Below are 12,409 nucleotides of genomic sequence, written 5' to 3'. Positions count from 1 at the left end.
TGGTGCAATCACAACTCACTGCAGCCTTAAACTCCCAGGCTCAAGTGATCTTCCCACCTCAGCCTCCCATGTAGCTGGAACCACAGGTGCTCGCCACCATACCTGGCTATTATTTTTTGTAGAGATGAAGTCTCACTACATTGCCCAGGCTATTCTTTGAATTTTATCTATCTACCTATCTTTTTTTTTTGAGATAGAGTTTCCCTCTTGTTGCCCAGGCTGGGGTGCAATGGTGTCATCTCAGCTCACTGCAATCTCCCCTTCCTGGGTTCAAGCGATTCTCCTGCCTCAGCCTCCCAAGTAGCTGGGATTACAGGCATGTGCCACCACACCTGGCTAATTCTGTATTTTTAGTAGAGACAGGGTTTCTCCATGTTGGTCAGGCTGGTCTCGAACTCCTGACGTCAGATGACCCGCCCACCTCGGCCTCCCAAAGTGCTGGGATTACAGGCGTGAGCCACAACGCCTGGCCTCTATCTATCTTTTTGAGACAGGTTCTCGGTCTGTCACCTAGGCTGGAGTGCAATAGTGTGACCTCGACTCACTGCAACCTTCACCTCCTGAGTTCAAGTGATCCTTCTAACTCAGCCTCCTGAGTAGCTGGGACTACAAGCACATACCCAGCTAATTTTTGTATCTTTTTTGGTAGAGACAGGGTTGTGCCATGTTTCCCAGGCTGGTCTCAAACTCCTGGGCTCCAGCAATCTGCCCACCTCATCTCCCAAAGTGCTAGGAATTACAGGGGTGAATTATTTTTAATCATCTACTTCTATCAGGCCCCTACGGTGCACAATCCACCCCGGCCCTTCCTCCAGCTTGATAAAGTCCGTTTCCTCCTCTCCAAGAGTCCCTGTCTCCAACTGCTCTTTCTGTCCATTTCCTCTCTGTTCTCCAAGTCCTTCCTCCGTGGGTCTCCCTGCTTAGCATCCACAGGGCTCTTTAAGGGTGGGTGAGGCTTGAGCCTGCCCTGCCAATTCCACCCTCTCTGAGCACAGGTTTCAAGCCTGCCCTCCCGGACCTGGGATGTGCTGTCCATCACACCAGCCTGGAGGCTCCCAGGATGCTGGCCCCCTAGACAGTGGGTCCTGGCTGCAGAAAAGCACTTACTCCGGGACATGTGGACTGTGGCAAGCCGGCGGTACAAGGCCTTCTGCCGGGGGTCTGGGTGGAAACCACTCTTGGTGAAGTAAACGTGGATGTAGATAGAGCCGTTCTGCTGGACGCTCTGCAAGAGACAGAAGGTCAGGTAGGCAAGCTGGGCACCTGGGATGAAGGACACTTTAAAGCCCTGCCTGACACCCGCCCCCAGCAGTTTCCTCCCCCCAATTCTCTGGCCATTTACTGAGTGCTCAAGGTGTGGCATGTAGCTGTGTGGTTGAGAGCTAAACGCTGGAGTCAGCCAGACTCAGACCCCGCTCTACCTATCATGGCCATGTGAGCTCAGCTTATCCCTGAGCCTCAGGGCCCCACATGGATGATGCAAGGTCCCCACAGCGCTGACCCGAGGGCACCACTGCAGGGACTACCCAGAGCACTGGCACACAGCTCAGCCAACAAGCTCTCATTAAGTCCACTCAGCAGGAGACCGGGTGCAGTGGCTCAGTGGCTCATGCCTGTAATCCCAGCTACTTGGTAGGCTGAGGCAGGAGAATTGCTTGAATCTGGGAGGTGGAGGTTGCAGTGAGCCAATATCATGCCAGTGCACCTCAGCCTGGGCAACAAAAGCAAAACTCTGTCACACACAAAAAAAGTTCACTCAGCAGGAAGAAGCAGCTGACCAACAGAGCTCCCACGACGGGCCAGACCCTGCCCAGGGCGCTTCGGACAGTAGCTCCCTAATCCACTGAGTTAGCACACAGGTAACATTTGCTGACCTTATGCAATGGGTCACATTACCACCCCATTTTGCAGATGAGGCAAATGGGGCTCATGCCAAGGGGTCGCATAGTGTATGGTGAGTACGCAGATGGAAATCCAGTCTCTGGGATCCTGGGCACTACTCCCTGCTGCTGTCCAGCTGGCCCGTCTGCCCAAGACTTCCTCATTATCTCATCAAGTCTCCTTGCCTCCCCCTCCCAGGGAAGGGGGACTATTCTCACTTGATACAGATGAGGAAACTGAGGCTTTGAGAAGGGAGACAAGTTGCCCAGGGGCTGGAGACAAAGCCCAGAGCTGAATCCCTCTGATCCTTGAGGAGAGCTCATATTCATTTGGCCACATTGTGTTCACCTCACTCTCCTGCCTTTTTTAGAGATGGGGTCTTGCTGTGTTGTCCAGGCTGGAACTCACTGGCTATCTGCAGTTGCGATCATGGTGCACTACAGTCCTAACTCCTGGGCTCCAGCCATTTTCCCACCTCAGCCTCCTGAGTAGCTGTGCCTACAGGCATATGCCACCGTGCCCAGCTCTCCTGCCTTTTAAGTCCACCCAGAGCCCTGAAGCTTCGACTTAGATCCAAGGCCTTGGAAGCAGATCCCCCTGCTGGGCCTGCCACACCCTGGTCCTTCCTTGGATCTTGGAGCAAGGCCTGGGGGCTGGGCTTGAGGTCTCTGTCAGAGCCACGTCTCAGTGCAGGTTAGAAAGTCTGTGTCCAGCCAGGTGGGGCGCCCTCTCTGGGTTCTCACACCTGCTGGGCTTCCCCATCCCAGCCCACTCATTACAGGCTCATGCCTGTAATCCCAGCACTTTGGGAGGCTGAGGTGAGAGGACTGCTTGAGCTCAGGAGTTTGAGACCAGCCTCGGCAACATGTTGAGACCCCCATCTCTATAAAAAACACAAAAAATTAGCTGGACATGGTGGTGCACACCTGCTGTCCCAGCTAAAGTATCATTTGAGCCCAGGAGGTTGAGGCTGCAGTGAGCTGTAACCGTGCAACTGCACTCCGGCCTAGGCAACAGCAAGATCCCATCTCAAAAAGAAAATAATGATGGCAGGGCGCAGTGGTTCACACCTGTAATCCCAGCACTTTGGGAGGCCAAAGAAAACAGACCACTTGAGGTCAGGAGTTCAAGACCAGCCTGGCCAAAATAGTGAAACCCTGTCTCTACTAAAAATACAAAAATTAGGACGGTGGCCATGGAAGTCGGAATCCGCTAAGGAGTGTGTAGCAACTCACCTGCCGAAAAGAAAAAAAAATACAAAAATTAGCTGGGTGTGATCGTGTGTGCCTGCAGTCCTAGCTACTCAGGAGGCTGACACGAGAACAGTCTGAACCCGGGAGATGGAAGTTGCACTGAGCCAGTGTCATGCCACTGTATTACAGCCTGGGTGACAGAGCAAGACTCTGTTTCAAAAAAAAAAAAAGAATGACTGTGTCCACATTCTGCTTCTAGCCATCCAGAAAGAAACAGAACAGACAGAAATGCGCCCTCCACCCCAAGGATGAGGAGAAGGCCTCCTGGGGAGAAAGGAACAAGGGCAGCTGTCTTGGACTCAGCTGAAGAAGGCCCCAAAAAGATGTCCCCTTCCCTTGTTCAGTATTTGTTGATTCTCAGCCCGGTCCCACACTGGGCAGTACTGGGGACACAGAAGGGATCTAGGCATCCCCAGCCTTATCATCACAAGGCTCACAGTCCCATAGAGAAGAAAGACCTGTCCCAGCGAGGCCCCAGAGTGGGCTGGGACGGGGAAGCCCAGCAGGTGTGAGAACCCAGAGAGGGCACTTAACCAAGGCTGAGTGCTCTGAGGATCAGGGAGGGCTTCCTGGAGGAGGCAAGAGTTAATCCTGGGGCTGTGAGAGACCACGGCTGTAGAGCCTGAGTTTGAATCTCTCATGTGATATGGCCTAGGATAAGTCACTTTCCCTCCCTATGTCTCAGTTTCCTCATATGTTAAATGAGAATGATCACAGTTCCTATTTCACAGCGTTGCCGGGAGGTTTCCACAGGTCAGCCTACTTTAGTACCCTGCACTTAGTAATTGCTCAAAACTCATATCATTTTGAAACAGGGCTGTCTGATAAACTAGTGATAGGCAAACATCCCCAAGGACAATTACTAATCTTTCACTGGTTTAAAGTCGAGGACTGCACAACCTTATAGGTAGCTGGGAGGGTCCCAGGCCAATTCCACCCCTATCTACCTTTTTCTTTTTTTTCTTTGAGACAAAGTCTCGCTCTGTCGCCCAGGCTGGAGTGCTGTGGCATGATCTTGGCTCACTGCAACCTAGCCCCCAGGGTCAAGCAATTCTCCTGCCTCAGTCTCCTGAGCAGGGATTACAGAGGCCCAGCTAATTTTTTAATTTTTTTTTTTTTTTTTTGAGACGGAGTTTCACTCTTGTTACCCAGGCTGGAGTGCAATGGCGCCATCTCGGCTCACCGCAACCTCCGCCTCCTGGGTTCAGGCAATTCTCCTGCCTCAGCCTCCTGAGTCGCTGGGACTACAGGCACGCGCCACCATGCCCAGCTAATTTTTTGTATTTTTAGTAGAGACGGGGTTTCACCATGTTGACCAGGATGGTCTTGATCTTTTGACCTCGTGATCCACCCGCCTCGGCCTCCCAAAGTGCTGGGATTACAGGCTTGAGCCACCGCGCCCGGCCAATTTTTTAATTTTTTTATTTTGAGATGGAGATTTTTGCTCTTGATGAGCAGGCTAGAGTGCAATGGCGCGATCTTGACTCATCGTAACCTCTGCCTCCCGGGTTAAAGCGATCCTCCTGCCTCAGCCTCCCAAGTAGCTGGGATTACAGGCATGTGCCACCATTTTGGCTAATTTTTTATTTTTAGTAGAGATGGGATTTCTCCATGCTGGTCAGGCTGGTCTCGAACTCCCAACCTCAGGTGATCCACCTGCCTTAGCCTCCCAAAGTGCTGGGATTACAGGCGTGAGCCACTGTGCCCAGCCTCTACCTTTTTCAGGTAGGGGAAAGTGAAGCCCAGAGACCTCAGGGACCCGCCTGTGGTCACAGAGATGTGAGCCCAGGGAAGGGTCCCAAGCCTGAAGCCAGAATTCCACACACCTTCAAAAAGGAGTGGACTGGAAGAAAGGTCCTTAGTGCCAGTCAAGCAGCCATGGGGCCAGAAACCAGAAGCTGCCCCTCACCTGTGGGATGTCAAGCTCAGCAAAGTGCTCGTAGCAGCCGTCTGAGTTCTCGCCGCTAGTCCAATCGCCATACACAAGGTCGTGCTGCTCCCAGAATAGTGCTGAGGTGGCGTTGAAGTCTGTAAAGTGCTCGTGCTCTGAGATGTACACATGCAGGTTCTGTTGAGAAGGGAAGGGAACAGCGTCAGGCCTGCTCTTCAGCGCCTCTGCAGGCTGGCTAAAGAACAGAGGAAGAGCTCTGGTCAGCACACTCAGAGGAACAGTAATTACAGAAGGCAGGGGAGAGGAGAGAGGAAGAGCAGCAGAGAGAACATATTTTCCCTTTTCTCATTCCACCATGTCTGTCCTGGTCTGAGCCTGTGAAGTCAATGAACAAAGAACACCTGGACCAGTCTGCCAACAAGAATTTAGGGGCAGAAGGGGCAGGAGCTCCCTCAATCATCTCCTGCCCTTGTGGCTGCTGGGCCTTCCTGGTCAGAGCTCTGCAGACTTATGGACAAAGCAGTCTGGAACTACAAAAGCACTGTGAGCAGCTGGGAGCGGTGGGTCTCGCCTAAAATCCCAGCACTTTAAGAGGCCGAGGCAGGTGGATCACTTGAGGTCAGCAGTTTGAGACCAGCCTGGCAAAAAGGTGAAACCCCAGCTCTACTAAAACAAAAAATTAGTCGGACGTGGTGGCACATGCCTGCAATCCCAGCTACTCGGGAGGCTGAGACAGGAGGATCACTTGAGCCCGGCAGGCGGAGGTTGCAGTGAGCTGAGATTATACCAGTGCGCTCACTCCAGCCTGGGCAACAGAGTGAGACTCCATCTTAAAAAAGAAAAAAGCACGGTGAGCCAACGAGAACTTCCTCCTTTCTCAAGACCCCACGGCCATGTTTGCTCAGAAAAGTCTAGACTGACAGGTCTAAACGCTTTTGCTTTGGATGCTCCCGAAGCCCTGCCCATGCCCAAGCCCATTATGGAAGTGCAGGTCTCCCCTCCTTCTGTGCCCACCTCCTGACAGCCTCTGCTGGCTCCCTGCCCTCCCCACCTCTCACACTCCCTCCCTTGCACACCTCCCTCTGCAACCTTTAAAGGCTGAACATACTTGTGAAATATAACATCCAAAGACCCTGGTTAGATATTTTAACCAAAAGTATTTGCTTTTTCCTTTAGGTGACACAGGTCTCACGTGACGGGGATGGACCCAGAGTTCCTCAACCCTGGAGCTGCTTTCCTAGACCTGCCAGTGATCAGGAACCTGGTCTGTCCGGACTGCTGACATCACTCCTCCACAATCCGCACCTCCTCACCCCATCATCTCCCAACTCTGCCCTACTACCCGGCAGTTACCATTAAAGTGTCTTTGGGGAACAGGTTGCGGCTGGCGATGCGTGGGGCTCCTCCAGGGCCCGCCTGGTCCTGAGGGGCTGGCCCTCGGCGAAACCAGCTGCTAATGGCCCAGATGATGAAGATTCTGAGGAGAGAAGCAGCAAGGTGGTGAGTCCCCCAGCCTTGGCTCTCCACCACAGACCCACCTGACTTCCTGCTGACTCAGCACATGCAGCGCCTGACCAGGACCTGGTGACCAAGTCAGGGAGCCCCTGAGAAGATAGTCGCAGGGCTGGCAGGAAGATAAGATGTCCCCAAAGACCACATCTGGGGAGAGAGCCCAGATGCCACCGTTTGACAGTGCGGGGGGGGGTGGCAGTGCCCTGGTCTGCATGCAGACCCCCTGACTCAGTCCTCCAGGAGCTCCTGGTGAGCATAGGGCTGCAGAGGCTGACTCTCGAAACCTCAGACTGGGAAACCTGCCATCCAACCCCCGAAATCCCCCAAGAGGATGCTAAGAATCTGGAACCCCTGGCCGAGCACGGTGGCTCACGCCTATAATCCCAGCACTTTGGGAAGCTAAGGCAGGGGGATCATGAGGTCAAGAGATCAAGACCATTCTGGCCAACATGGTGAAACCCTATATCTACTAAAATCACAAAAAAATTAGCTGAGTGTGGTGGCACACGCCTGTAGTCCCAGCTACTCAGGAGGCTGAGGCAAGACAATGAATTGCACCCGGGAGGTGGAGGTTCCAGTGAGCCGAGATCATGCCACTGCACTCTAGCCTGGAGACAGAGTGAGATTCCACCAAAAAAAAAAACAAAAACAAAAACAAAAAAAACACCAGAATCTGGAACCCCTTCAGTGTGCAGATGGGTGAACTAAAATAAATAAATAATAAATAATAAACATTAAGATTTTTAAAAGAAAAAATCTGGAATCCCAGCACTTCAAAAGCACAGAACTGGGGATTGTTAATGGCTACAAAGAACAGAAAGAATGAACGAGATCCAGTATTTGACAGCACAACAGGGCCACTATAGCCGACAGTAATTTAATTATATATTTAAAAATAATCTGGCTGGGCGCAGTGGCTCACACCTGTAACCCCAGCACTTTGGGAGGCTGAGGCAGCTGGATCACCAGGTTAGGAGTTCAAGATCAGTGTGGCCAATATGGTGAAGTCCCATCTCTACTAAAAATACAAAAATTAGGCCAGGCGCAGTGGCTCAAGCCTGTAATCCCAGCACTTTGGGAGGCTGAGGCGGGTGGATCACGAGGTCAAGAGATCGAGACCATCCTGGTCAACATGGTGAAACCCCGTCTCTACCAAAAATACAAAAAATTAGCTGGGTGTGGTGGCACGTGCCTGTAATCCCAGCTACTCAGGAGGCTGAGGCAGGAGAATTGCCTGAACCCAGGAGGCGGAGGTTGCGGTGAGCCGAGATCGCGCCATTGCACTCTAGCCTGGGTAACAAGAGTGAAACTCCGTCTCAAAAAATAAATAAATAAAAATAAAAATAAAAATAAAAATACAAAAATTAGCTGGGTGTGGTCGAGGGCACCTGTAGTTCTAGCTACTCAGGAGACAGGCAGGAAAATTGCTTGAACCCAGGAGGCGGAGGTTGCAAGTGAGCTGAGATGGCACCACTGCACTCCAGCCTCGGTGACAGAGCAAGACTCTGTCTCAATAAATAAATAAATACACAAATAAATTTAAAAGTATAATTGGGTCTGGTGCGGCAGCTCACACTTGTAATCCCAGCACTTTGGGAATCTGAAGCAGGCGGATTCCTTGACCTCAAAAGTTCGAGACCACCCTGGGCAACATGGAGAAACCGTCTCTACTAAAAACACAAAAATTAGCCAGGCATGATGGCAGATGCCTGTAATCCCAGCTACTGGGATGGTTGAGGCAGGAGAATCACTTGAACTTGGGAGGAGGAGGTTGCAGTGAGCCGAGATCATGCCATTGCACTCCAGCTTGGGAGACAAGAACAAAACTGTCTTAATAAAAAAGTAGTAGTAAAGGATCTTGGATTTGCAGGTCTAGGCAAAAAAAAAAAAAAAGTAAAGGAGCCTTATAAGCTTCTTCATGTGCCTGAGGACATCTGCTAGGTGTTTTCATAGGTGACAAAAATGCTAGCCTAGGCTGGGCGTGGTGGCTCAGCCTGTAAGCCCAGCATGTTGGGAGGCCTAGGTAGATGGATTGCTTGAGCCCAGGAGTTTGACACCTGGGCAACACAGACATTGTTTCTACAAAAACTACAAAAATTAGCCAGTTATAGCAGCACGTAGCATGCCTATAGTTCCAGCTACTCAGAGGCTAAGGTGGGAGAATCACCTGAGCCCAGGAGGTAGAGGCTGCAGTGACCCATGACCATGCTATTGCACTCTAGCCTGAGCGACAGAGCGAGACTCTGTTTCAAAAAAAAAAAGAGAAAAGAAATGTTAGCTAGCCCAGGGCACATATGACATATAAGGTAACCAGAGACCTACCCTACAGGAAACTAAGACCCAGCAAGGCACAAGCCTCCACCCTAGGAAGGAGGGAACCAGGCGGCCTGCCCATTCCCAGGAGTTGCACACCAGGTACGCAGGGCCAAGTATACAAAGCCACTCGTGGGACAAGAACTCACGCAGGGCAGCTTGGGCCCAGAACCTGGTACAAGGAAACCTAGGTGTTGGTAATGTCCCCACGCAGCCGGCAGAAGTAAAGGTAATCCTCTCTGTAGGAAAATATGCTCATCCTAGCCCTGAAATTCCTAGAAATAACTTTTCAATATAATGCCCAGGACACAGACAGAGATAAGCCAGGTGCAAATGAAAACAAGACATTATGAGTGAGAACCAGCAGCAACAACAGATACCAAATACAAAAGGAGGCCTGGGCGTGGTGGCTCACACCTGTAATCCCAGAACACTGGGAGGCTGAGGCGGGTGGATCACCTGAGGTCGGGAGTTTGAGACCAGCCTGACCACCACGGAGAAACCCCGTTTCTATTAAAAATACAAAAAATTAGCCGGGCGTGGTGGCACATGCCTGTAATCCCAGCTACCTGGGAGGCTGAGGTAGGAGAACTGGTTGAACCCGGGAGGTGAAGGTTGCAGTGAGCCGAGATTGCGCCATTGCACTCCAGCCTGGGCAACAAGAGCGAAATGCTATCTAAAAAAGATTAAAAAAAAAGAGGCCGGTGGCTCCCACCTGCAATCCCAGCACTTTGGGGAGCTGAGGCGAGTGTATCACTTGAGGTCAGGAGTTCGAGACCAGCCTAGCCAACATGGTGAAACCCCATCTTTACTAAAAATACAAAAATTAGCCAGGGGTGGTGGTGGACACCTGTAATCTCATCTATTCAAGAGGTGGAGGCAGGAGAATCACTTGAAACGGAGACAGAGGTTGCAGTGGGCCGAGTCTGGAAGACAGATTGAGACTTCATCCTAAAAAAAGAGTGTCCTTAAAGAGAAGAAATATTCCTTCTTGATTTCTTCTTCCCTCCTGTCACCTGGAATGTGGATGTGATGGCTGGATCTTCAGCAGCTGTCTTGGGCTATGAGGATAAGGGGCAAAACCTAGCAATGGTGGAACAACCAGCAGGAAGGAGTCTGGGTCACAGAAGATTTCAGAATCCTCGTCTGCCTCCATCCAGACTGGTGTATAAGAGAGAAATGAACCTCTGCTGTGCTAATGGAGGTCTCTTGGTTGCATACAGCCATGTGATTATTAAATGATACAAGCACTTATTAATTATAGTATTAAAGGACCACATAGCAGAACAGGTTAAGAGCCCAGCTTCTAAACTCCAATATCTTTGACTGAAGCCCAGCTCTGCTACTTACTGTGACCACAGTGGTCAACTTCAGTGGCTGAAACGGAGATAATAACAGTGCCTATCTCGTAGTTTACAAGCATTAAATGCATTACATTATACATATATGTTTTATAGTGTATATATATGAAATACACACACACATATTCCTCAGAATGGAGCCTGGTACATACCCAATAGGTGGTTTGGAAGTTTTAGCTATGACTGTTACTTTTTGGCATACCAAAAACTTTGGAGTGGAAAAACACTCAGTGAACTCTAGTGTGGGTGGGGTGCCTCCCTGCTGAGCCCTGATCAGGGGCAAGGTCAGGCACAGGGACTTGCCTCTGCCTGTAGAGGCCACAAGACCCTGGGGTCCAGGGTCCTAGGGGCCATGGCCCAGCTGAACCATCTGCTACCTCCCCGAGTAGTCCTTGATACGTACTGCTGGGGAAGGTCTGGAACTGGCAATCTCTGGTGAGACCAATGCCTCCAACAGAGGCTCCCCTTTTAGTAAATTCACCAAGGGAGGGTGTGAGCAGGCAGCCTGGCCCCTGGCTTAGCGTGTGGCCTGTGGGGGATATAACAAGAAAGAGTGTGAAGCTGGGATGCCCACAGGCAGCTTGGCCCCTGGCTTAGTGTGTGGCCTGCGGGGGTCCTAACCCCTCTGGGCTTCCAGGTCCCCGTATATTAAACAAGGCCAGGCCTTTTTGGATTCCAGATCCCCAGTCCCCCAAAGAACATCTGTGTATATCCACACCCACAGCTCTGTGGACCCTCTCAGAGGGCTCATGGCCACAGCCCTTCAGCCATGCATCAGGCCTGCAAGAGACTGGGCCTTTCTAATGCTTTCTGATGTACTTGAGGAAGCCAAGAAAACAGACATTAAATCCTCTCTCCCACCCCAAATAGGTATTTGACATTCACAGGTTCAGAAAACTCTTAAATATATGAAAAGACATATAATAAACTCTCCCTCCCACCCCATTCCTTTATATACCCAGTTCCTGCTCCACCTCCTACTCCAGGTAACCACATGTGCTCAAAACCACAGACATCACCCGCTATCTAGAAAGGCCATTTCCACATAATCAGTCTCAAGCTACAGGGAGTTCATGGGCCCCTGAAAACAAACCCTGAATTCCATTTTAAGAACTGCAGCCAAGATGGTCTCTGAGCTCCCACCCAAACTGATGTTTGATGCTGCCTAGTTCTAAGAAAGGAAATTAGCCTACAGTGTGACTTGTATTAAAAACGTCTCTCTGAAGGAAGCTCCCTTATGCACTGACGTGGCAAGATTTCGAAGATATATTGTTAATGAAAAAAATCAAGGAGCAGAACGGCATGTAAAACAGGCTACCTCTTATGTAAAAATGAAGCGAAAGATAAAAATAATTTTCATGCAGAGCTGCTTACAGCATGAAAAAAAAAGGTGACATACAAGAAAATCTGAAGTCTTTACATGGCCGTGGGGAGGGGAGGTGAAGCGGAGACGATGAGGGACAGGGACCCACGACTGAGAAGCCTAGGGCACCTGGCAGGAATTTTTGAGGCACACGTGTCAGTTCTGCAACTCAACAGAGTGGGAGGTTTCTTTCCCGCACAGCTTCTCAGCGTCCTGTGTGACGCTCTTGGAGGACACCAGGCAGGCGGTTCTGCTCTAGTCTAGAATGGGATCAGTGACTACATCAGGGATCATTAGGCTTTTCTTCTTTTTTTGAGACGGAGTTTCACTTTTGCTGCCCAGCCTGGAGTGCAATGGCATGATCTCGGCTCACCGCAACCTCCAACTTCTGGGTTCAAGCAATTCTCCTGCCTCAGCCTCCTGAGTAGCTGGGATTATAAGCAGCCGCCAGCCACCATGCCCAGCTAATTCTGTATTTTTACTAGAGATGGGGTTTCTCCATGTTGATCAGGCTAGTCTGGAACTCCCAACCTCAGGTGATCCGCCCGCCAAAGTGCTGGGATTACAGGGGTGAGCCACCATGCCCAGCCTCATGAGCTTTTTCTTTTTTTTCAGCTGTTTTGCTATACATTTCCTAAGGTTTTTGTTTGTTTGAGACACAGTCTCACTCTGTTGCCCAGGCTAGAGTGTAGTGGTATGATCATGGCTCACTGCAGCCTTGACCTCCTGGGCTCAAGCAATCCTCCCTCTTCAGCCTCCCTAATAGCTGGGACTCCAGGTGTGTGCCATCACACCCAGCTAATTTCTTAGTTTTTTTTTTTTTTTTTTTTTTTTT

General features: G+C 50.7%; 1 protein-coding gene across 4 annotated transcripts in view; it reads right to left on the bottom strand.

Annotated features, from left to right (window-relative positions):
* CLPTM1 (CLPTM1 regulator of GABA type A receptor forward trafficking) overlaps nt 1-12,409 on the bottom strand; it is a 40,078-nt gene that overhangs the window by 15,238 nt on the left and 12,431 nt on the right. For all 4 annotated transcript variants that reach the window (XM_017502422.2, XM_017502421.1, XM_037729223.1 and 1 more), the window contains 3 exons: nt 6,379-6,502; nt 5,044-5,202; nt 1,108-1,225 (listed from right to left, as the gene is read on the bottom strand). In XM_017502422.2, the coding sequence (XP_017357911.1) occupies nt 1,108-1,225; nt 5,044-5,202; nt 6,379-6,502 (401 nt within the window). The remainder of the gene's footprint in view (nt 1-1,107; nt 1,226-5,043; nt 5,203-6,378; nt 6,503-12,409) is intronic.

The sequence above is a fragment of the Cebus imitator genome, unplaced genomic scaffold (genome assembly GCF_001604975.1).
Source record: "Cebus imitator isolate Cc_AM_T3 unplaced genomic scaffold, Cebus_imitator-1.0 Scaffold296, whole genome shotgun sequence".
Lineage (NCBI taxonomy): Eukaryota > Metazoa > Chordata > Mammalia > Primates > Cebidae > Cebus > Cebus imitator.
This window is presented reverse-complemented; position numbering and strand designations above follow the sequence as displayed.